The sequence below is a fragment of the Nannobrachium achirus genome, assembly GCF_963921795.1.
Source record: "Nannobrachium achirus genome assembly, chromosome: 3".
Classification (NCBI taxonomy): domain Eukaryota; kingdom Metazoa; phylum Chordata; class Actinopteri; order Myctophiformes; family Myctophidae; genus Nannobrachium; species Nannobrachium achirus.
Genome location: NC_137812.1, coordinates 74,684,549 through 74,708,804, shown reverse-complemented (window position 1 = coordinate 74,708,804; position 24,256 = coordinate 74,684,549). Strand labels below are relative to the sequence as shown.

General features: G+C 43.1%; 1 protein-coding gene across 2 annotated transcripts in view; it reads right to left on the bottom strand.

Annotated features, from left to right (window-relative positions):
- Positions 1-24,256, bottom strand: part of kif16ba (kinesin family member 16Ba) — a 92,816-nt gene that overhangs the window by 16,319 nt on the left and 52,241 nt on the right. For both annotated transcript variants that reach the window (XM_080721138.1, XM_080721139.1), the window contains exons 18-30: positions 19,855-19,908; positions 18,007-18,147; positions 15,725-16,004; positions 13,716-13,890; positions 11,763-11,872; positions 10,853-11,205; positions 9,270-9,342; positions 8,281-8,451; positions 7,300-7,427; positions 6,370-6,489; positions 5,366-5,468; positions 3,891-3,938; positions 2,290-2,340 (exon numbers count right to left, since the gene is read on the bottom strand). In XM_080721138.1, coding sequence (XP_080577264.1) covers positions 2,290-2,340; positions 3,891-3,938; positions 5,366-5,468; positions 6,370-6,489; positions 7,300-7,427; positions 8,281-8,451; positions 9,270-9,342; positions 10,853-11,205; positions 11,763-11,872; positions 13,716-13,890; positions 15,725-16,004; positions 18,007-18,147; positions 19,855-19,908 — 1,807 coding nt within the window. The remainder of the gene's footprint in view (positions 1-2,289; positions 2,341-3,890; positions 3,939-5,365; positions 5,469-6,369; positions 6,490-7,299; positions 7,428-8,280; positions 8,452-9,269; positions 9,343-10,852; positions 11,206-11,762; positions 11,873-13,715; positions 13,891-15,724; positions 16,005-18,006; positions 18,148-19,854; positions 19,909-24,256) is intronic.

Genomic DNA, 24,256 nt, shown 5'->3' with positions numbered 1-24,256 from the left:
TTCTTGCGTCCTCCCTGCGGCGGCGATTCCGCCGAGGTCCGGTCGAGGAGAGCGCGACCGTCGGCCGAGGTCGGAGACGACGGGTCTGAGACGCCGTTGGCCCGTCCTTTCGGCTCCCCGGAGTCGTCTCGGCGGTCCTCGGGGGAGGAGAGGCGAGCGGAGGAGACGTTCAAGAGCAACCTTTTCTCGTCGTCCGTGGACGGGCGTTCCGGCACGTTGGCGCGACCAGCGACAGGGAATCGTGTTTCGCCGCCGCCGCCGCCCGCGGTGACGTTCACGTTGAGAAGGGCGCGGTACTTGGGGGCGAAGTCTTCTTCGCGTCCCAGCTGGTGCGGCCGTTCGCCTGCTACGTCTTCGAGGCTCCGCGCGGGGCCCACCTTCCACCACCCGTTCTTCCCCTCTACGTCTCTGCAAACCAATCCTTCTCTGTCCAACGAGACGCGAGGCATCGTCGTTTCCGAACTGTCTGGTGATCCGCGTGGCTCGCGGTTCCGCTCCGGTTCTTCTGAGGTGTCGTCGTCGTTGTTGTTGTTGTTGTTGTTGTTCTCCTGACAGCCGGCGGCGGGAGGGAAGACATGGACCCGGAGACACGACCTGGAGTCTTTCTGTGAGCACAAGGGAGGGGGCGGGGCATTCCATGACTACAGAGAGGAATTATTCTGCTCCGTAATCCACTTAATCCACTTAATCCACCACAATGAGAACCGTGATCCTCCATCACCAGGTGCAGAAATCAATGATTTGTTTTTGTTTTTTAATTGATAACCGATGCATAAAGATTCAAAACATGCAGAAATTAGTATTCCAACGATGAAATTGCAATCGCGCTGTTTTCCAAAATGTAGACATACAAACAAGCAGGCAGCAGTTAGAGATGATACTTTGTTTCAACCATTTAAACCCTAGATCAGTGGTTTTATAGATCAGTGGTTTTATAGGACAGTTGGGGGGTCCCCAGATGATTAACTTAACGTGCAACATTGTTTTCTCACTCAACAGTAAACAAACCAACATAGAGTTTAAGTTTATAGAGGGTGTCTGCACATTTCTAAAGTGAGAATTTTCAAGGACTTTTTAATACCTCTAAAATGACAAATTTTAGAGGTAGAAATTGTGAAAATAGAAGACCTACATGCTCACAATGCCTCGCAACAGTGGATACGAGATTGGTATAAAAAAAAATGATTCACTCGTAGGCCTATCCAGTTTTAATTTAAAAAAAAAAATACAGAGCCTCTAATTAATTAGACCCAGCCTTTAGAAAAATTAAAATAATTAAAATAAACATGTAGAGTTAGATTCATACTTATGAATGACACACCAAAAACTAAACAAAAAATGTTAAGATAGGTTTGAATTGTGCTGGTTATTTATCAAGGTCAGTGTTTCTCAACCTTATTTCTGCATGGGCACACTTTTCATGTCCCAAGAATCCATGGGCACACCAACATAATACGGGGGTGTAAATATCGTCACTGTCGGGAAGAAACCTTGTATCTCCAAGTTTCAAATTTGTACGTTTCTTCGAAAAGCAAAGCCCTGCTTCATCATACAAGGCTGTCGCACAACAGTAGTGAAAACAGCAGATCTACAAGCACACAACAAGGCGTTGTGTGTTTGTAGATGTGCTGTTTTCACTAGTTTAAATCATTTTTAAAATGATAAATACAATACTGGCTTTCAAGCAGTTTCAAGGGGCACACTTGACCCTTCTCAGGGGCACACCAAAGGTCCCCAGGACCAGTGGTTGAGAAACACTGATCTAGGTCACACACGTTGGTCCGCTTTTATTTATCTGTGAAATGGAATCACATGTTACTCTCTCTGTTATGTCTGTGAGCATAAAACAGTGTGCGTGCATTCATGCATTTGCACACCAAAGGGCTGATTTCTCACATTCAAACTGGCAACCCTGAACATTCCAAAGTGTGTAAATTCGTATTGTAATGTCAATCAGATTAAGAATCATATGAATAGTTTCAATCAGATTAAAGGAGCTATAGTCAACTTTTTCTTGAAAAACGGATGCTAACATAAAAATGTTTCGAAAATATTTTATAAAAAAATAAGCTTCATATATGTGTTTCTATTCAAAAGTGACCACAAAAAGCGTAAAATAATGATAAAATAATCATTTTGGCCATTGTCAGACTGACACTTTGTTTACATTCTAGTCTATAGACTAGGATGTAAACAAAGTGTCGGCCCTACAATGAAAAAGTTGACTATAGCTCCTTTAAGCTTCTTGATTACAGTGAAAGAAAAAGAAGAACAAAGAAAGAAACGTACCTCGTATTTCAGTTTCCGTGAGTTCACTTGGCTCGGAGGTTTGTCATCATCCTGGAAGGAATCGTATCTAGTGTGAATTCATGGGTTGCGTTTGTAGTCCTAAATCGTCCATGTTGAGGACCAACACAGGTGTTCTGATTAGTTCTATGGCAGTCAGACACATTGGGCGCGTTCGGAAATGCGCACTCAACGCACTGGTGTGCCATGTTGTCGTTCGTTTATTCGGTGCACTTGGTGCGTTGTCGTTCGGAAATCCAGTGCGCGGCGCACTGGTGTGTTGAGTGCACGCACTGACCAACCCTACTCAGAAGATGGGGTTAGGCAGTGTGGTGCGGTGGTTCGGTGTTCTGATTGGTTGGTTTTCATAGCCATGTCTCGAACGCTTCTCAGCTGTGAACAATGGAGGAAATTACCGCAAAATGCAGCATTTGCAGCTTAATTGGTCGTTTGGCCTTGATAGTTTCACACACATTAACGTGTAAACTAACATCAGGTGTGCCAATGCTATGAATTACATCTCCTTTCAATGTCAATGTTACGTTAGCATACTTAGCAACTGCTGCTTTTCAGAAAGTTTGCCTTCAGAGTTCAGAGTGAAAAAGCACACAGCTCCCTGTTAAAACTGGTCGTTCGTAAATAAGCCAAACTGAACGCACTCTCCAACGTCACGCCCACTGCACTCACTACACCGAGCACACACTCGGTGCGGGTTTCCGAACGCACCCATTGAAACACCTGTGTTGGTCCTCAACATGGCCGGTTAGGACTACAAATGCAACCCATGAATTGTGGCTTAGTATTAAATTTAACAAATCTAGTATTAATCAGCAGGTGCCCATGGCAAACCGCCATTTTAGCGTCTTTTGAAGGGCTGGCCAAGAAGTAATCAATGTAAGTAAATGTAATCCAATTATGTCCTGTTTTCTATTTCACAATAGTATTTTCTTTCAGTCAGGACAGTTTTCTAACAATCGCGGGCCACAGAGCTTTTGTAACGGCCGGTAGAGAAGGCCGCGTTTTAAACATGAATGTGATTTAAAAGTTAGATTAGGAGAAAAATGCATGTTTGTGCAGCAGCGTTACACTGATGTGAAGTGAATGAGGTAGACAGCACTTCCCAGTCACGTGATCTTGCGCTGCATTTTGGGAAATGGAGTGTATTTCGTCACCGCGGTAGTCTGGTACAGTAGCTACAGTACAGTATAGTTTACAGTACAACGCATCTAACGCGTCAACGGGCGCACAGAGACATCAAAGAGATTGGCGTGTTGACACATCGTGGACCTCCAATGAGTTTATCATATCTAGTGTGAATAGTGGCTTCAGTATTACATTTAACACATCTAGTATTAAATTATTCAAATATAGTGTGAATAGTGGCTTCAGTATTAAACTTCAGTATTACAATTTTTATGTTTAAGTATTATGATTTCCAAGCAGTTTTTTTATTGGTTTGAAAGCTGTGAACGGCACGCACACACACGCACACGCACACACACACACACACACACACACACACACACACACACACACACACACACACCATCGCGCACGCTAAAAGGTGAGAAAACGGTGGCAGTGAATGAGTTAAGAGTCTTTACCTCGTCTGTCAGTCTGACGGAGCTGCAGTCGCTGACCTCCTCCTCCTCCTGAAAAGATAGAGAAAAAGAATTAACAATCTAATGTGACTATTTGTTAACGTAGAGTCTGTCTGTCTATAGTCTCGCGAGGCCAGACTGTTGCCTCCGCGATTTGGTCAAATGCTCCCGGCATACAGTCTGCGGCACGGAAATAGATACGATGAGTGCGAGATAAAGCGGATGTGACGCAACCGCTCCATTGGTGCAGTTGCAATAACATGTCCTACTGGAAGCGCTATGTCTCCTTTCAATATTTCTGGGGGCGTTATTTCGTCTTTCTCTGGTGTTATTGGTGTTACCTCCATGATGTTTTCAAACGTTTTCTTAAACTATACACCCATAACAAGAATAGGCCACTCGAATGACTTTGTCTGAGCTATTGTGATTCTGTTATGTTCTGATACTCACCGTTTGGGAGCTGCCGTTCCAGACTCTATAGCATTCGGAGATTGTGGAATAGTTGTCTGGCTACGCGAGACTAGTCTGTCTACAGTACTCTGACGTCACAAATATAGGCCTGGACACAGAACACCATATATGGGCATATGACACGTGAAACAGAGCCCACATTTCTGACATCACTGATACCGCTGGGCCTGTACTGCGCATGCGTCCATGGTTCATGATTCTGAATCGATTGCAAGCATGTGTTTTGCAGGAAAAAAACATTCCTTGAGCTAAAAACGGACCCCACAAAACTGTGAAAGTGATCACTTTCCATAAACCTCGACAGAGTGCAGTATAGGTGGATAAAGGTGTTAATCTTACTTTTGTTCCTCCTTTTTTATTTTAACCACTTGATTGCTAGCGTCCATATTCTGAGAACTTTAGCCAAAAAAAAAAGCCGATCTACAAGCTCACAACATGGCCCGCCCACGCACTCAGCAAATTTCTCAGCAACTTCCTGGTGCTGACGTCAGCTTTGAAGGGGAAACTAACATAGATATTGCTGGACTTAAAGCCAACAAATCATTATTTTGAACGGTAAAGTAAATTATACCGCTTTGTGCCTTTTACTATCTTGTGTTCTTGATCATTCTATAGACAGAATAAAGGGTGTTAATCTTACCTTCATGGTCTCTATAGACAGAATAAAGGTGTTAATCTGACTCTCATGGTCTCTATAGACAGAATAAAGGTGTTAATCTGACTCTCATGGTCTCTATAGACAGAATAAAGGTGTTAATCTGACTCTCATGGTCTCTATAGACAGAATAAAGGTGTTAATCTTACCTTCATGGTCTCTATAGACAGAATAAAGGTGTTAATCTTACCTTCATGGTCTCTATAGACAGAATAAAGGTGTTAATCTTACCTTCATGGTCTCTATAGACAGAATAAAGGTGTTAATCTGACTCATGGTCTCTATAGACAGAATAAAGGTGTTAATCTTACCCTCATGGTCTCTATAGACAGAATAAGGGTGTTAATCTTACCCTCATGGACTCTGAAGATAAAGACAGGTCCATATGTTCTCCATTCAGCAGGTTCAGCCTCCTCAACCTCCTCTGAACCTCCTCTTCAATGTAAGCATTTATCCTGTTATGAAACATGTTAATGACATGTTATAAACCTCTTCATTTATCCTGTTATGAAATAGATAGAATATGTGTTTATATATATATATATATATATATATATATATATATATATATATATAAACAATATGTTGCAAGGTGTGTGTGTAAAAAAAAAAGCAGAAATCACAAACTCAACCCTAATAGTACAACTACTACTACTACTACCACTACTAACCAGTAAGACTCCACAAATAGGGCAAAAATGTGTTTTTCCAAAATCTTCCTGATCCATGTTGATGACACGCTGTGTAGTGATTTTCGTGATTTTAGGGCAAAATCTGTAGGAGTTACGGCATTTTATGTGAGCTGCAGTGGAGGGGGTCCTCCACTGGGGGCGCCACCACTTTTGCATCCATTCTGGAGCACCAGGAGTGGGTGGTCCCCAGGAATTCCCCGTGAGCAGCCCCGTTGGGGTGTCATTTGGTCATTTTTGCACATTTGGTCATTTTTTACATCTGGGGGTCCCTGGGGCTCGGGGGGTCCTTGGAGGTTGTAGTTTGGCAGGCAAGGAGTGTGTGTGCAAAATCTGGCATGGATCGGGTCAACGGTTGCGGAGATATGAGCAGGGAAGAAGTGTGACGTGTGACCACATTTGGTCATTTTTTACATCTGGGGGTCCCCCAGGGACCTGGGGGTCCCTGGGGCTCCGGGGGTCCTTGGAGGTTGTAGTTTGGCAGTCAAGGAGTGTGTGTGCAAAATTTGGCATGGATGGGGGCAACGGTTGTGGAGATATGAGCAGGGCAAAAGTGTGACGTGTGACTGACTCACCCACGGACAGCCGGTGGAGGTTTTGGTAGTAAATGCGACCTACGGTCGCAATAACAATAACAATAACAATAACAATAACAATAACAGTGTACCTGTCATCAGCCAATAGGAGGCTGTCATCATGGTCTGTGATGTCATCAGTGTGTAGGGTCCTGCTCTGACCTTCGACCTCACTGAGGCTCTGACGGAGCAGACGGATCTCACGCTCCACCCTGTGAGCGCACGCACACACACACACACACACGCGCACGCACGCACAAGCGCGCACGCACGCACGCACGCACGCACGCGCGCGCGCACACACACACACACACACACACACACACACACACACACACACACACACACACACACACACACACACACACATTTTAACCATTTGTTTTAGAATGCGTTCACTAAACCATGGAATATGTTTTCATGATACAACGGGCATGTCACAACCTATGGGTATAAGTAACAGTGTCTCCTCCATATGTGGCAGCTGCCAATCATTATATAGCAGACACAGCACAATACTTTGCCAGCCTTTTTGCCTCCATGCAGGGCCATCCCAAGTTGCTGAAACCCTCTAACAACCAGCCTGTGGGTATGATGTCCTAGGCTGCCAAATATAAAGACAAATAGTTTACACCTGTAACCCAGCTCTGAGATGGTATGTAGGAGAGGTTGGAATTTAATGACCTTGGTCATGAAAGCTTCCTCTAGGCTAGGGTCAAAGGTGCTGCCATCTCTAATGCAGACACTTCCCTGGACTCTTCATCAACCACAACAACATCTGGTGTATTAGCTGTCAAAGATGCAAATATGTCTGAGATGTCACAGACATATTTGTGATACGCACACACACAAGCAATATGTTGGTTGTGTGGTACAGCACCTCTCCTGGTCCATAGAGGGCGCTGTAGGCTGGTGTTGGGGTCAGTATTATGTTAGTTATGTGCAGTACCTCTCCTGGTCCATAGAGGGCGCTGCAGGCTGGTGTTGGGGGTCAGTATTATATCAGTTATGTGGTACAGTACCTCTCCTGGTCCATAGAGGGCGCTGCAGGCTGGTGGTGGGGGTCAGGCTGGGGGTCCAGGGAGGAGCTGCGTCTCAGAGCAGAGTGTCTTCTCTCCAGTCGGGACACAGCCTGCTCCATGGCCGCTCGCTGGAGAAAGAAATATATACAACAACCTAAAAATGACTGTTACCCCCGTGACCCGATTCCTGATAAGCGGTTGAAGATGGATGGATGAATGGTTTACAGCAGTCCTTCTCAAACTTTTCAGGCCACACCTCCAAAAGAATCCTATCTAAACTAGTGTTAATTTCGTCAACTAAAACTGTATTGTAGGACAGAGGTTTTCAAAGTGGGTGATGGGGCACCCCGGGGTGCCGTGACGGCAGTCCAGGGGTGCCGCGAGATCATTTGATAACATTTGGAATTTATTTGGACACTTGAAAAAATATTTAGTATCATTTTAATTAAACTTGAAGTACAAAGTTATTTTCAGTCAGTTCTAACCAAAATGGCTGTTATCTCAACGTTTTCCTCCCAACATAATCACTAAAATATTGTCACTGTCGGGCAGAAACCTCGTATCTCCAAGTTTCAAATGTGTACGTCTTTTGGTAAAGCAAAGCCCTGCTTCATCATACAAGACTGTCGCACAAAACTAGTGAAAACAGCCGATCTACAAGCACACTTGTAGTGCTTGTAGAGGCACACTAGGTTTCCACCCGACAACGACGATATGCCATAAATATAAGGGGCGTATTGTTATAGCTTTACTTTACTGTATTGACTTCATGTGTTTATTTAGTAAGGCTACTGCTGCCTCTATGGAACAGTGAGTATTCACCCTTTGTTAGCCTTTTGATTGGTCCTTGACTGGCCAACCAGCAGGCTCCTTCTGCCTTGTCCCGCCCTGGTTCCACCTTTTTTATGTTGAATTTGCTAAAACATCATTTTTGGGGTACTGCACCTGCTGCCCTCTATGGACCAGTTTGGGGTACTGCACCTGCTGCCTCTCGCGCGCCTCCAGGATCTCCTTCTCCTTCTGGCGGACCTTGGTCTCCTGCCGCGCCACGTTGGCCGTGAACTCGTAGCTCTCCTGCAGCTGCTGCAGCTGCCTGTGGGAGGCGCTGTGGAGCCGCAGCCTCTCCTCACGCTCCTCCAGCTCCTTCTCCACCTGGCGGGGCCCAGGTTGTTACAGTTAACCACAACTAAACGTCAAAATACCTTGTCCTTAACGAAGTAACTACAAAAAAAAAGATAACTGAACCTGTATTGTGTGTTTACTGTACAAAACTAACTGAAATTATAGACAAAACGCCCTTCTTTTTAGTTGTTCTGGTTACCAACAGTAACTGAATATACCTGAATATAACGTTTTTATTACAGAAAGGCTTTACTTGCTCTTTTTTGAATTCTACACATGACAAATAACCCAAAGTATATATATATATATATATATATATAAAAAAAAAGAAAAACACTAAACTAGCACAAAAAACTAATCTAAATTAAATTAAAACTAAGCATTATCACAACAGAATAAACACAAAAAAAAATGTATATCCGCAAAGAAAAAGATGTGACGGAGAGAGTCGCAGTCCCAGCCTTGAAGCCTCAAAAGTCTAGTATCTCCCCTGGACCAAATAGATCTCTTTGGTCTAGTGGTTAAGATATTGGACTTTCACGCGGGAGACCCGGGTTTGAAGCCGGGTGGGGAGGTTCGGATCACCTCTGTCACATAATGTAAAAAGAACTAAACTATAATGAACATCCTAAACATGATAATACCTGGTACAGAGTGTTGTCATAAACATGATAATACCTGGTACAGAGTGTTGTCATAAACATGATAATACCTGGTACAGAGTGTTGTCATAAACATGATAATACCTGGTACAGAGTGTTGTCATAAACATGATAATACCTGGTACAGAGTGTTGTCATAAACATGATAATACCTGGTACAGAGTGTTGTCATAAACATGATAATACCTGGTACAGAGTGTTGTCCAGGCCCAGGGGGACGTCGGCACGGCCGCGGAGTCGCTCCAGCAACTCCAGAGTCCTGTGGTGATAGACACAATCTTACTGTTAGATTAAATATTAGTATAATTCATTACAACTCCAGAGTCCTGTGGTGATAGACACAATCTTACTGTTAGATTAAATATTAGTATAATTCATTACAACTAGAGACACACTGTTACTGTTACATTAAATATTATTATCATTTTAGAATTTCTGCCCCAATTGTAGTCGTAATTGATTGCAAATTGTACTAGTCATAGTTAGCCTATGGCTTACCAAATATTTGCAGATTCTAATGGACTTTTTCTTTTTTTTAGGAATTAAAAATAAATAAAAAATAAGCCATAATAAATGTGAATGGGAGAGGGGCTGGTCGCAAACTTGACGCGGAAATCTATATCACTCTTTGGAGTGGATCGTCGGGAGTGGAAACAGATTATTTTCCCATTCTACAGGACCCGCTGGCGTCTTTTGATTGAGCCTGCGAATTCTGTGTGACGAGAACATTCAACGTCTTTTCATTCTGTGTGACGAGAACATTCAACGTCTTTTCATTCTGTGTGACGAGAACATTCAACGTCTTTTCATTCTGTGTGACGAGAACATTCAACGTCTTTTCATTCTGTGTGACGAGAACATTCAACGTCTTTTCATTCTGTGTGACGAGAACATTCAACGTCTTTTCATTCTGTGTGACGAGAACATTCTGTGTGACGAGAACATTCAACGTCTTTTCATTCTGTGTGACGAGAACATTCTGTGTGACGAGAACATTCTGTGTGACGAGAACATTCATTCTGTGTGACGAGAACATTCATTCTGTGTGAGGAGAACATTCAACGTCTTTTCAAAGGTACGTGAAAAAGGCTCATTTGCATGGCATGGCAGCGATTTTGGATTGTTTTGAATCAAATCTAATTGATTAATAACTCAGGCTTGAGCAGTACATGAGTTAATTGTAAGAACATACTGTAATTCATGCCGTTATGCTATAACACAGGGGTCTTCAACGTTTTCAGGCCAAGGACCCCTTAGTTGAGAGAGAGATGAAGCAGGGACCCCCACAACCTGTTCATAGATTCCATATAGTTTCATTGTTTGACAGCACAATCATCAGTGTATTTTGGATTTAAGTTTTCAGACATTTAACCACTTGAACCATCAATACTTAATAAACTTGACCTTTCACTCTGTACTTAGTCTGCTCTTTTTCCCCTCTACACCAAACCTCTTTGCCAAAAATAACTGATCTACAAGCTCACAACGCCAGGCGTTGTGAACTTGTAGATCTGTTATTTTTGGCTAAAGTTCTCCGAATATGGACACTAGGGTTAATATAAGTGGTTAATATAAAAAAAGAGAAAAAAGTTTCTATCACACAAAGATTTGGAGGACCTCCTGTAGTAACTCTGAGGACCCCCTAGGGGTCCCGGACCCCCTGTTGAAGACCTCTGCTATAACAGGTTACAACATATATATTTTCATATAAAAGGTGAATGTGGTTCAGCCCTGCTGTGGAGCACGGAGGGTGTCAGCCTCCTCCATACCTGTGTTTCTCCTCCTGGAGGGAGGGGAGCCTCCTGGTGGTGAGAGAGGAGAGCTGCGTCTCCTTCTGGCTCAGCCTGTTCTCCTGCTGTCTGAGCACCTCCTCCTCCTCCTCCTCCGTGGGCCCCCGCTCCTCTGAGGGCCCCCGTTGCTCCTCTGAGGGCCCCCGCTGCTCCTCCGCGGGCCCCCGCTCCTCTGTGAGCCCCCGCTGCTCCTCTGTGGGCCCCCGTGCCTCCTCTGAGGGCCCCTGCGCCTCCTCTGTGGGCCCCCGTGCCTCCTGCAGCAGGAGCAGAGCGGTGCGTTCCTCCTCCACCTCCCTCTTCAGACGCTGAGCCTCCTGCGTCAGCGCCTCCTCCTGGAGGCACAGGGGAAGGTCAGGGATTACTGGGAAAGCACTAAATCTACACACTGTTTTCCTGAGCGCTGCCCTGTAGAGGGCGCCACCGCTTTTGCCGCGGTGCAAATAGTTTACAGCTTAGGCATTTAGCAGACGCTTTTAATCCAAAGCGACTTGTACAGGTAATACATCACCATAATAAGCAAGATAATATGTCAGCACATCAGCAACAATATAACAAATGTATATGAATATAAATCTAAAAAAACAATATAATCAGTATAGGGTGGAAGTTGTGGTTTGGCAGGCAAGGAGTGTGTGTGCAGTAGTTTGGCATGGATAGGGGCAACGGTTGCGGAGATATGAGCAGGGCAAAAGTGTGACGTGTGACAGACAGACTGACGGACAGCTGGTCGAGGTTTTGATAGTAACTGCGACCTGACGGTCCCAATTAGAGATAGTAATCATCATCATCATCATCATCATGCCTGTTGCTAAGGTATGGCAACATGACTGGTGTTAAGACACCAGTCATGTTGCCATACCTTAGCTTTATCTGAACTGACGCCACTGACCTGCAGTACCAGCTGCTGCAGCTGGGAGGCCTTGAAGTGAGCGTAGCGCTGCTGCACCTCCTGCTGCCCCGCCTCCTCCTCAAGCTCCTCCTCCTTCCCGTTGGGTGAGGCTGCATGCATGACAAAACATTTATATATCAATACCATATAGATTAACATACAAATATCACATTCCATATTTTAAAGGGATATTTCTCTTTTAAAAAAACCTTTTGTAATTTTATCGTCTAATCAGGCTTTTGGGAACACCCAGGACAGTTTTTGAATTTCTTCATTCAGTATTTAGATATTTGATATTCATTTCCCCCATTTTGCCCCCTTCCAGGACCTTCCTATACAAACCCATTATAACTTGGGATGGGTACCTTTCACCTTTGAATCGATACGATCTACAAGCTCAAAATGCATTGCGCTGCGATGCTTTTTGAGCTTGTAGATCGGCTATTTTTGCTTCTTTTGAATTGGAATCCTGATTTTTTTTGGCTATTTTTTTATTGGAATCCTGAAATGTAACATTTTGATTTAATTTCAAACACATTAGTTACTGTATATACTCATGTTAACTTCATGAACCTAAATACAAATACATTGGACATAAAAAAAAAAAAAAAAAAAACGGGCCACCATTTGCCCATGTATGCTATATGGAATGGAAAAGTAATTAAACCCCTCTTTTAATTTTCCTTCTTAAAATGTCTAAATACAAGGCACAAATACTTAGTTTTCATACAATCGATTATTTGCACTGCAGAACGATTCAATACCGATTATCTGCTTTGTAAAACAATATCGATAAGATACAAAGCCAAAACGGTGCAATATATGCTTTTGCATATTGATATAGTAGATCATTGCAAATTAAAATCGATTTTTCGTTTCAGTTACTATATCTTTACACCCCTAATATTTAGGTTATGTGTCATATCTGTGTCATATATGTGTCATATCTAATATTTAGGTTATGTGTCATATTAATAATATAATATTTAGGTTATGTGTCATATTAATAATATAATATTTAGGTTATGTGTCATATTAATAATATAATATTTAGGTTATGTGTCATATCTGTGTCATATATGTCATATATCTGTGTCATATATGTGTCATATCTAATATTTAGGTTATGTGTCATATCTGTGTCATATATGTGTCATATCTAATATTTAGGTTATGTGTCATATCTGTGTCATATATATGTGTCATATATGTGTCATATCTAATATTTAGGTTATGTGTCATATATGTGTCATATCTAATATTTAGGTTATGTGTCATATCTGTGTCATATATGTGTCATATCTAATATTTAGGTTATGTGTCATATCTAATATTTAGGTTATGTGTCATATTAATAATATAATATTTAGGTTATGTGTCATATCTGTGTCATATATGTGTCATATCTATATATTTAGGTTATGTGTCATATCTGTGTCATATATGTGTCATATCTAATATTTAGGTTATGTGTCATATTAATAATATAATATTTAGGTTATGTGTCATATTAATAATATAATATTTAGGTTATGTGTCATATCTGTGTCATATATGTGTCATATCTAATATTTAGGTTATGTGTCATATTAATAATATAATATTTAGGTTATGTGTCATATTAATAATATAATATTTAGGTTATGTGTCATATTAATAATATAATATTTAGGTTATGTGTCATATCTGTGTCATATATGTGTCATATCTAATATTTAGGTTATGTGTCATATATGTGTCATATATGTGTCATATCTAATATTTAGGTTATGTGTCATATCTGCCATGTGCAACTTCAAAGCCTACGAGCCAAACAAAAATGTAATCGTCAATGACAAAAACACAATTAAATGATCAAATGCAAATCTTTGAGTGACAATTAATTCTCATGTAAAATACTGTTCATACCGCCATAACGAAACAATAACCTATAGACATAGTGCAGCATCCTACCGTGGGCCGCCCCTCCCCCCTCCGCCGCCTCCTTGGCGCGGAGCAGCTCCTCCCTGATCTCCGCCAGCGCCCGCGCCTCCTCCTCCAGGAGCCGCGCCTCCTCGCGTGTCAGCAGGTCGTCGGCCACCTGGTGGCGCTCTCTCAGAGCCTCCTCCAGCCGCCCCACCAGACCCACCTGGGAGGAGGAGAACAACTTAAGAGGAGCAGGGCCAACGTAAACCTGGTGAAATGCTAACCTGCCGACACTGGTGAATGCTGACCTGGTGAATGTTAACCGCTATGCCTAAACCTAACCCAAACCCTAGGTAAAACTCTGCCTAAACCCACCCTGGCCACATTATGCCATGTGAATGGCATGAACCTACAGACACCGGAAGTGGCAGAAGTGCTGCGGTTAACGTCATGCGTTGCAGTCTGTTTACATACGCCAGCCAAACAAACCTAAATAGATATTAGCTCTTAACTCCCTCTTAACACTTTTGTTGCAATCAATTACATCTCTTTGAAGGTCCAAGATGCCATGGTCTCCATAGACTTCCATGTAATTCATAGTGCATGGATCATGCACGTCATCATGTCATCATGCACCATGTGTGTGCTGTGCACGCTGTTCAAAGCTTTCAAACAAAAAAAATCCGCTTGGAAATCCGTTCAGGCATGATATATGATGTATGATATATGATATACTGTAGCAGCCATTATGTTTTCGTCAAATGTAAACAAACATGGCTGCCATGTTTGAAAGATGGGGTTGGTATGGGGGTTAAACATGCAATTTCGCGATCGCGATCATGCCTAATACATTTTTGGCCCAAACTCGGGAAACTCAGGGTTGGCAAGGGTAGGGTACCTATATAAACTCGGGACACTTGGGGTTGGCACCATATGTGTTAAGTACCAGCCCTTATGCCTTAACTTAAAGGCCTGTCCATACTGTTTCCGACCACCAAACCTTTCGTCTGAGAGTCCCGGCTTTCCAAACTCTAATTCGGGGTAATGCTTTTCAGAAGATGCGAGTGACGTCATTTTGTGGTTGAACCGGACCTTTCTGACGAAAAGTTTGGTGTTCGGAGAGCGTATGAACAAACCTTTAAGTTAAGACATAAGAGCTGCTACTTAAAGGCCCTCTTACATCTAACAACTTTGAAAAGATTTCTCAGTCGTAATAAAGTCGCGGCACGCTCCCGTGATTCAGTCATTATTCAATCGTTAAATTTGAGGTAGTGTTCCGACTCGATTTTTACGCCGACTTGAGAGCCAGATTCTGTTACGAGAATATCAAACTGGTTTAATATTTTCACAAATCGGGCTGAGTCTGAATGAATACAATGACGTAGCCTAGCCTACAACCAAAACAGAACGAGCCAAAAGCCAAGCCATTCATTCCCCATAACGCTGAGCTGCCAGCCTGGTCGTTGTTGGTGCGGTTACTACGACAGCCCTTTATTAGTTATTTCTCCACGTTTCCATTATTCTAAACATTCAACGTTGATAATAAGTTGATAGGATCGATCTGCGCCGGCTAGACTGAGAGGAGAGAACTAGAGAGGAGAGGGCTGAGGGAGGAAGGCGGAGCTCGGTGTGTGTGTGTGCGCTGCATGTGCAGTGATGGAAAAAGTAATCAAGTAAAAGTATCAATACTGCAATACTGCGATGCGACTCGCTGTGACTGAGCTTGTAAATCGGCTATTTTCATTTATGGTTAGCCTAATGCTTTATAGTATTATAATTTATATAGGAACACAAGGCTATATAATAGGAATATTCAGCAAATAAAAGGGAATCTTGAACCAGTCTTTACAAAATCTTTAGAGGCAGCTCACATCTAACAACTGAAATCTTTGAAAAATCATTATAAAGTTTTTGGGGAGTCTCAAATCGTGTGAGAGGGTAGTCTTTGAGAACTCTTTCCAAATCTGTCCAAAATCTTATCAAAGTTGTTAGGTGTAAGGCTAGCTTAAGACAATCAAAATAGAGCTCTAAGTGTTAAACAGTGATGTTCTCCTGACCTGCTCCTTCTCCTGCTCCTGCAGCCTCCTCCTGTCGGCCTCCAGGCGCTCCGTCTGCTCCCTGCACTCCTTCCTCAGTCTGTCCAGCTCCTGGTAGATCTGCTGCTCCTCCTGCTCCTCCTCCTGCTGCTCCTGCAGCCTCCGGCGCTCCGTCACCTCCTCCTCCTGCTGCTCCTGCAGCCTCCGCCGCTCCGTCACCTCCTGCCGCTGCCGCTCCTCCTCGAAGCGCTCCTTCTGGGCCAGGAGGTCCCGCAGGCGCACCTCGATGTCCTGGCTGCGCCTGGGACGGACATGATGGAGATGGGACGGAACGTTTATGACACCATGGAGATGGGACGGAATGTTTTTATGTTGAACTCACTTTAGGATTACAGGATTACAACCAGTAAGACTCCCTAATCGGCAGATAAGTGACCGCCAGGTCGTAGCGTGATTTTTTTGGGCAAAATGTGTAGGAGCAGTGTCCAAAAATGTGTTTGAAAAAATCAGCCTGATGGTGGCGCTATATGGGACAGATCCATGTTGATGACGTGAGTGTTGTAACGATTTGCGTGATTTTAGGGCAAAATCTGTAGGAGTAGTGTCCAAAAATGTGTTTTAGAAAATCGGCCTGAAGGTGGCGCTAAATGGGACAGATCCATGTTGATGACATGAGTGTAGAGCAAGTGTGTACCGATTTGCGTGATTTTAGGTAAAAAATTGTAGGAGCAGTGTCCAAAAATGTGTTTTGCAAGAATCGGCCTCATGGTGGCGCTAGAAGAGGGCCACGTGAGAATTGATGGATGGAGGTTGTGGTTTTGCAGGCAAGGAGTATGTGTGCAAAGTTTGGCATGGATGGGGGCAACGGTTGCGGAGATATGAGCAGGGCAAAAGTGTGACGTGTGACAGACAGACTGACGGACTGACGGACGGACAGCTGGTCGAGGTTTTGATAGTAACTGCGACCTGACGGTCGCAATGATATTATCACTTGATACGGGACGGCAGGGGCTCAGGGGTAGAGCGGCTGCTTCTCAAACCAGAAGGTTCCCAGTTCGATCCCGGGCTCCCCCAGAGTTAGTGTGGAAGAGTCCTTGAGCAAGACTCTGAACCCCTAACTGCTCCTGATGAGCAGGTTGGTGCCAAGCATGGTTTCCTAAGTTTCTAAGTTCCATCTCTAAGGTAAAAAAAACATGTCTATGAACAGGTTGCTAGAAGAGAATACATTGATTTGCGAGTTCCAATCTGGCTTCAGAGACTCCCATTCCACAGACACATGCCTACTCTTGATTGATTTTAAACTTCTTGTACTAGTTTATAATTACTGACCAACATCATTACTGACCAATTGAGTGATGATGATGACATATATAGGCAGCGTCGTATGCTCTATGCACAAGCCAACATGCTTAGGAAGAAGTTCTACTTTTGTTCTAATGATGTTAAGATAAACTTGTTCAGAGCCTACTGCACTCCTCTGTATACTGCCCCCTTGTGGGTAAACTATAAGCAGACAAGCATCCAAAAGCTGCAGGTTGCTTACAATGATTGTATGAGGATTCTACTCAGAAAACCAAGATGGTCGAGTGCCAGTCAATTGTTTTGTGAAGTAGGAGTGTGCACTTTTCATGCTCTGTTGAGAAATTTGACGTTCAAGTTTATCTGTCGTCTAAATGTGTCTAATAATTTGATTATCATGCTGCTGACTAAACCCCAGTTCAGTAATGTGAAATACCACTCTTGCATCTGGAAACACTGGTATAGTGCCTTATTTTAGTGTTCTGATTGCTCTGTTTTTATTTATTTTTTATGGTGTGATGTTTTTAATGTTCTGTTTTTGTTTGTCTTCTTATTGGACCTAGTGTCTGTCAATAAAGAGTTGATGATGATGATAAAGCTCTAAATGGTCTGGCACCTTCGTACCTCTATGACTGCCTGCATAGATACGTTCCAAACCACCCACTCAGGTCTTCTAGTGCTGACCTACTCAATGTGCCTACAATGTTTTATGTTTTTATTTGTATTTTTCTGCTTTATTGTATTCATGTGTATTTTTTTCTGTTAAGCACTTGTGCTTCATTTGCTGCTCTGTAAAGCACTTTGAGCTGCATTTCATGTAATGAAAAGGTACAAATAAAGTTTTATTATTATTATCGTTATTATTATTTGAATGATTACATCAAACGTGAGGTTCACGATGGCAAATATCGCGGCATGGTCATGCTGGACCTCCAGAAGGCATTTGACACGGTTGATCACTCTTATTGTGATTGACAAATCTTGACCGGTGGGACGGTTCTCACCTGCGGAGGCTCTCCTCCTGGCGGAGGATGCGCTGCTGCACCTCCTCTGACTCCCTCCGCTGTACCTCCACCTCCCTCTGGAGGCGCTGTAGCTCCTCCTTCTCACTCTGCTGCTTCAGCTCCAACTGCTGCACCAGCCTCCTGCATTAAGAGGGAGTTTTAGAATTAGTCTTAGTTTTAGTTAGCACTAAGAGTTGAGGCATTACATTTTGTTTAACACGGTTCTATTGTGAAAATAGCAGATCTACATGCTCATACAATCTACATGCTCACGAGCATGTAGATCTGCTATGTTTCACAATTGCTGCCTCTAATATTTGACAATCTGGCCAATGTTTAATTCGTCATAATGTTTTAGTGGTATTAAAAAGGCCTTAAATTGTCACTTTAGAAATGTGCAGATACCTTCTATACACTTAAACTTTATGTTGGTTTGTTTACTGTTGAGTGAGAAAACAATGTTGCACATTATGTTCTGACATGTTATCTTGTTATTATAGTAATGTATTATCTGCTTATTGTAAGTCGCTTTGGATTAAAAGCGTCTGCTAAATGCCTAAACTGTTAACTGTAAACTGATTAAGTTATTCATCTGGGGAGCCCCCCCCCCCCCAACCCACAGGTTGAGAACCACTGATTGGAGGGAGTTTTAGTCAAGGCTTTTGAACAACATTCCATTTAATTTTAGTCATGATTTTTTCACACATATCATACTGCTTCACAACCTGGTCTCAGACCAATATAACAACCATGAAACCTATTGAATCACTCTACAAACAGACGTTAAAAACACTCGATCAAAAGCCCAACCGTTACCACCATTGCCATATAGTACAAAAATATAATTTATTTAACTTTGAAAGCTTTAGGCATTTTATGGATTCCTATCTTGTGTTCAAGGTTCTCAATGGGCTTGCACCTCCACCACTGAAACAGTTCATAAAACGTTGTGAAAGTGGTGACAGAACAACAAGGGCTACAACCAGAGGGGACTGTGAGGTACCATCCAGGCAGAGCGTGTTTGGTAACACAGTTCTCTCTGTTAGAGCCTCCAATATATGGAACAGTCTCCCGACTGAAGTAAGACAGTCCTCCAACTATCTGACCTTCAAGTTCAACCTCAAGAGGTGGCTTAAATCAAATCAAATTTGTAATCATGAGTAATTATCTGCTCCATCTGTTACTGGAGTTGCTCATAATTGGCTAGTACTAGTCCCTTTAACAATTTACTATTCTACTATTACTATTTTACTATTACTATTTACTATTACTATTTACTATTACTATTTACTATTACTATTTACTATTACTATTTACTAAAATGTTACTGTTGTCGGCTCTGGCCGTAAGAGGTGGCTTAGAGCAAGTCAAACTTACAATCATGGGTAACTATCGGCTCCATCTGTCACTGGAGTCACTCAACTTGCTATAAGTATGTCCCCTTAATGTTGTACTGTACTGTTTTGTTTTGTTATGTTTTGTTTTGTACCGTATTGTATGTATAGTATGTTTTGTAAGGATAGCCTTACCTTCACTTTTGTACAGCCTGCCCAGGGACTACAGATGGAAATTAGCTCATGGCTAAATCTGGCATATTTACATTGATGTTGAAAAACTGACATGTTGATCAATGTGCTTTGTCCCTGACAAATAAATAAATAAATAAATAAATAAATAAGTCTTAGTTTTAGTTTTAGTCAGTCATTAAGCTACTACAACTCAACTAATTGATGGTTAGGTCTTTATGTACTGCTTTATGGCTGGTGCCATAGTTGTGTATGTGTCTATGGAGTTAACATTGGACACCACGTGTCTTCATATAAAAAAAAAGAATGTGTGTGTTTGTACCTTTTATGTTCCAGTTTGTCCAGCTCTTCTCTCTGCTGCCTCTCAAACTCCAACCTGACAAAACATATATATACGCTCAGTTTCAGTTCATTAATGCACGCACGCACGCACGCACGCACGCACGCACGCACGCACGCACACACGCACGCACACACGCACACACACACACACACACACACACACGCATCAGCATCCGACGACTGTGTGAGGCTTACACTATGTCATCTTTTTACGGTTTAGCACAGACACAGTAGCTGATCTACAAGCTACATGTAGCTATTACTGGTGTACAACAACAACAACAACAACAACAACATCAACAAACCACAACAACAACAAACCACTACATTACAACACAATACAAGACTAAAGGCCACTTTGCTACGAGCAACACATGTGGACAGACACGTCCAAGTGTCTTAGAATGTCTTTACATGTTCTGGAGGACATTGAGACACACGTCCACACAACGTCTTTACATGTTCTGGAGGACATTGAGACACACGTCCACACCACGTCTTTACATGTTCTGGAGGACACTGAGACACACATCCACACCACCTGTCTCTAAGGCCCCTTCTCCACCAAAAGAGCGTTGGTTCTGGAGCTGGTTCCTGCTAGATTCTTGGAACCTTGGGGCTTTCATGGAACCAGTTTTTTTAAGCAGAACCATTGTTAGAGTTAGAAAGCATGTCTGTTCCACATATCCCGTCCAACCCAGATTTGGCTGAACAAATGTGTTCTCCTGCTAGGCCGCTAAAATGTGGAACGCCCTACCGAAGGCCTTAAAGGAGTGACCGCTCTGAAAAGCCACTTACAGGCGGCTGCTACTCTAAACTGGATTTGGTTCCATGTGTACACTCTCAGAGTTACAGAGCTGTAAGGGTCCATTTGGTTCCATGTGTACACTCTCAGAGTTACAGAGCTGTAAGGGTCAATTTGGTTCCATGTGTACACTCTCAGAGTTACAGACCTGTAAGGGTCCATTTGGTTCCATGTGTACACTCTCAGAGTTACAGACCTGTAAGGGTCCATTTGGTTCCATGTGTACACTCTCACAGTTACACACCCGTAATAGGGGCCATCATGGTCCCTGGACCACACTTTGAGACCCACTGGTGTAGCAGAGTGTTTCCAGTGAGCCAACATGAAACAATATCAGCACCCTGACTCTGTTTGAGCAGATTGGAACAGAGCCTTCACTAGTACCATTGGTAACACTGACTCTGTTTGAGCAGAATGGAACAGAGCCTTCATTAGTATCATTGGTAACACTGACTCTGTTTGAGCAGAATGGAACTGAGCCTTCACTAGTACCATTGGTAACACTGACTCTGTTTGAGCAGAATGGAACAGAGCCTTCATTAGTATCATTGGTAACACTGACTCTGTTTGAGCAGAATGGAACAGAGCCTTCATTAGTATCATTGGTAACACTGACTCTGTTTGAGCAGAATGGAACAGAGCCTTCATTAGTATCATTGGTAACACTGACTCTGTTTGAGCAGAATGGAACAGAGCCTTCATTAGTATCATTGGTAACACTGACTCTGTTTGGAAGGCCATTTTCTTTCCAATATGGCTGCTGTGTCAGTGTTGCAACTTTTCACTCAGACTTTCAGGAACAGTTTTGAAGAATGAAATGTCTTCCCGTCGGTTACAGATAGTTTGTCAGTCATGTAGAATTAGCGTTAGCATTAGCATAGTCTCGCGTGGCCAGACTGTTGACTCCCGTGATGTCCAAATGCTGCCGTCATCCAGTCTGGGGTGACGTAAGAAGAACGATGAGTAATCGGTTAAAACGGAAGTGAAGCCTCCTCCTCCTCACTTAAGTTTTAACATCACACACATTTATCCTTAGTCTGATTTCAGACTCTGCGCTGGAGCTTGAGTCTGACATTGTCCCATTGACAAGAGATTTCAAAGGGGAGGGGATTTGAAATGGCCAATCACAAGAGATCTGGTGGGAGGGGTGGTGTTTGACTTGTGTGTACACAAAAACATTCCCCCCTCCCCTCCCCTCTATGACAGGCATCAAACAGGTTGTTGTCTTTGATGCTTTAATTGATTAGAGAGATCACTAACGAGCTATTGACACACAGTCAATTACTGCAGTTCACAACCCTTTTGAAGTTCAAAGGGAGAAATTAAGAGCTCTGGTGAGCCACCCCTCCCTCCACTGTTTCTGTTGATTTTCAAAAGTTAGACCCACCCCCTCCTCCGAGGCTCCGACTCTCATTGGCCTGGTCTTGCCTCAGACCAGAGCAGAGGTTCATTATGCAACACCAGACCAAGAGAAGCAGTCCACTCAGAGAGTTGGCTGATCTATGGGCTGGAGCCAGGCAAATTTATCCTAATATAAATACAAATCATCTAAGCACATTTAGCTTGCTGCTTTAGCAGAAATGACATTTTAAAATATATTTTCATGAAAGGAAATGCCAGCTTCCATTACTCGCCGTTCATGAGCTGTGGTTCCAGACTCTGTATAGCATTCAGAGATTATGGAATAGTTGTCTGGATATGCGAGACTAGCATTAGCATGCACAACCACATGACAACAGAGACAGTTAGACAGGTGTGAGACAGGGACTAGTTGACTAGTGGACAACAGAGACAGTTGGACAGGGACAGGACAGGTGTGAGACGGGGACTAGTTGACTAGTGGACAGACGGAACAGTGTTGAGGGGGCGGGGCTACCTGAGGTAGATGGGACCTTTGTCAGAGAAGAGACTGTGTCAGCCAGAGGGACAGACAGAGGACAGACAGAAGAGTCCAGTTAGTTCCAGTGTTGGGGGACATGGAGCAGAAAGTGATTATAGAATGTCATGAGATGTGATAATAATGTTTGATTCTTAACTCATTGACCGGACAACACGAGCAACCCGAAAATGTCACTACTATCTTTCACTGCCTGGCTTCTCTTACCTTTTAAGCTGGCCGCACACTAGCTGATAATCGGGCTATTTAATTACCCTCCCGACAATCGGGCTGCCACCGACTGAAACGGGCCCGACAATCGGGCATGAACGTCGTCTAGCGTGAGGTCTCACAGATCCACTCGGAGCCCAGCCGAGTGGCTCGGAGGACGATCGGGGGTAGCCCGACTCTTTTCAAACATGTTTGATATTTTCCTGGATCTGTACTGGTCTGGAAGACTGGAAGGGCAGCAGGGGACTGAGAGAAAATAGGTACAGCAGCCGCTGATAGACGCAAGTCTCTGAGCATACGTATGACTGAGTGACAGATCCATCTCTTTTTTTTTCTCTTCACCTCTCCCTCTGCCTCTCACTCACTCACACACACACTACACACACACACACACACACACACACACGCACGCACGCACGCACGCACGCACGCACGCACGCACGCACGCACGCACGCACGCGCCCGCACACAGACACACTTTTCATAGCGTCCGTCCGTCCATCAGGTTGTATCATGAATGATTGGGATTTAAATTAAAACTCAACGGCAGCGCATATCAAACAAACAGAAGAAAGACCGCGACCAGCACACATCCCTTGCAAGTAGGTGGGACGTTCGCGAACGAATCGAGTATTTTGAACGGCTCTTTGAAATGAACGATGGGATCCGGTTCGCAGTAGGGAGCCGTTCCTTTCTAATGAACAGTGGTGGGAAAATAGCCTACTGCAATCAATGTGGAAATACTCTGCCACAAGTAGAGGTTTTTGGAATGTTAATATACTTGAGTAAAAGTACAAACGTATTGGTATCATTCAACATTTAATTAATGTAGCCTACAGACTACAGAGTAGGCCTACCAATAGTAGAAAGTAGGCAGAATGTCCTGTTTCACAGATTTTCCAATGAATAAAATGTAGAAAAATCTTTTGAAAATAGCTGATCTACAAGCTCACAATGCAACAAATGGCAGGTATGTAGGCCTACCTATATATGGCAGAAATAAATGTATATAGGGTTGAAGTTATTTGTAATTATATCAAAATCTACAAAGTAACTAATGAGCCAGTCTTTTGAACGGCTCTTTGAAAGGAACGGATCCCAGTCAGAGATCCGGTTCACTTCAAAGAACCATAAATCCCATCTCTAGGAGTCAAAGAAGTACACGCCCATCCTGATCTACAAGCTTACAACGTGGCACGGGACAGACACAGTTTGGTCTTGGAGATCTTGTTCTGGGTGCGCTACACAGTCATACGACTAATCATAAATCAAGCCCCATGAGAAGGACGGAGCGGCACTTTAGCGCAGGAGAGGGGATGTCAGAGTTGGATGTACATGAAACGTGTCAAAGTGAACTCATATCGTCAAAATAGGACACAACTTCCATATTGAAGCTTTTTTTTTCGTTGCATGAGGCGGTGTTGTGTGTTGAGTCAGTGGATAACGTCATGTGTTTGTATGTGCGTGTGC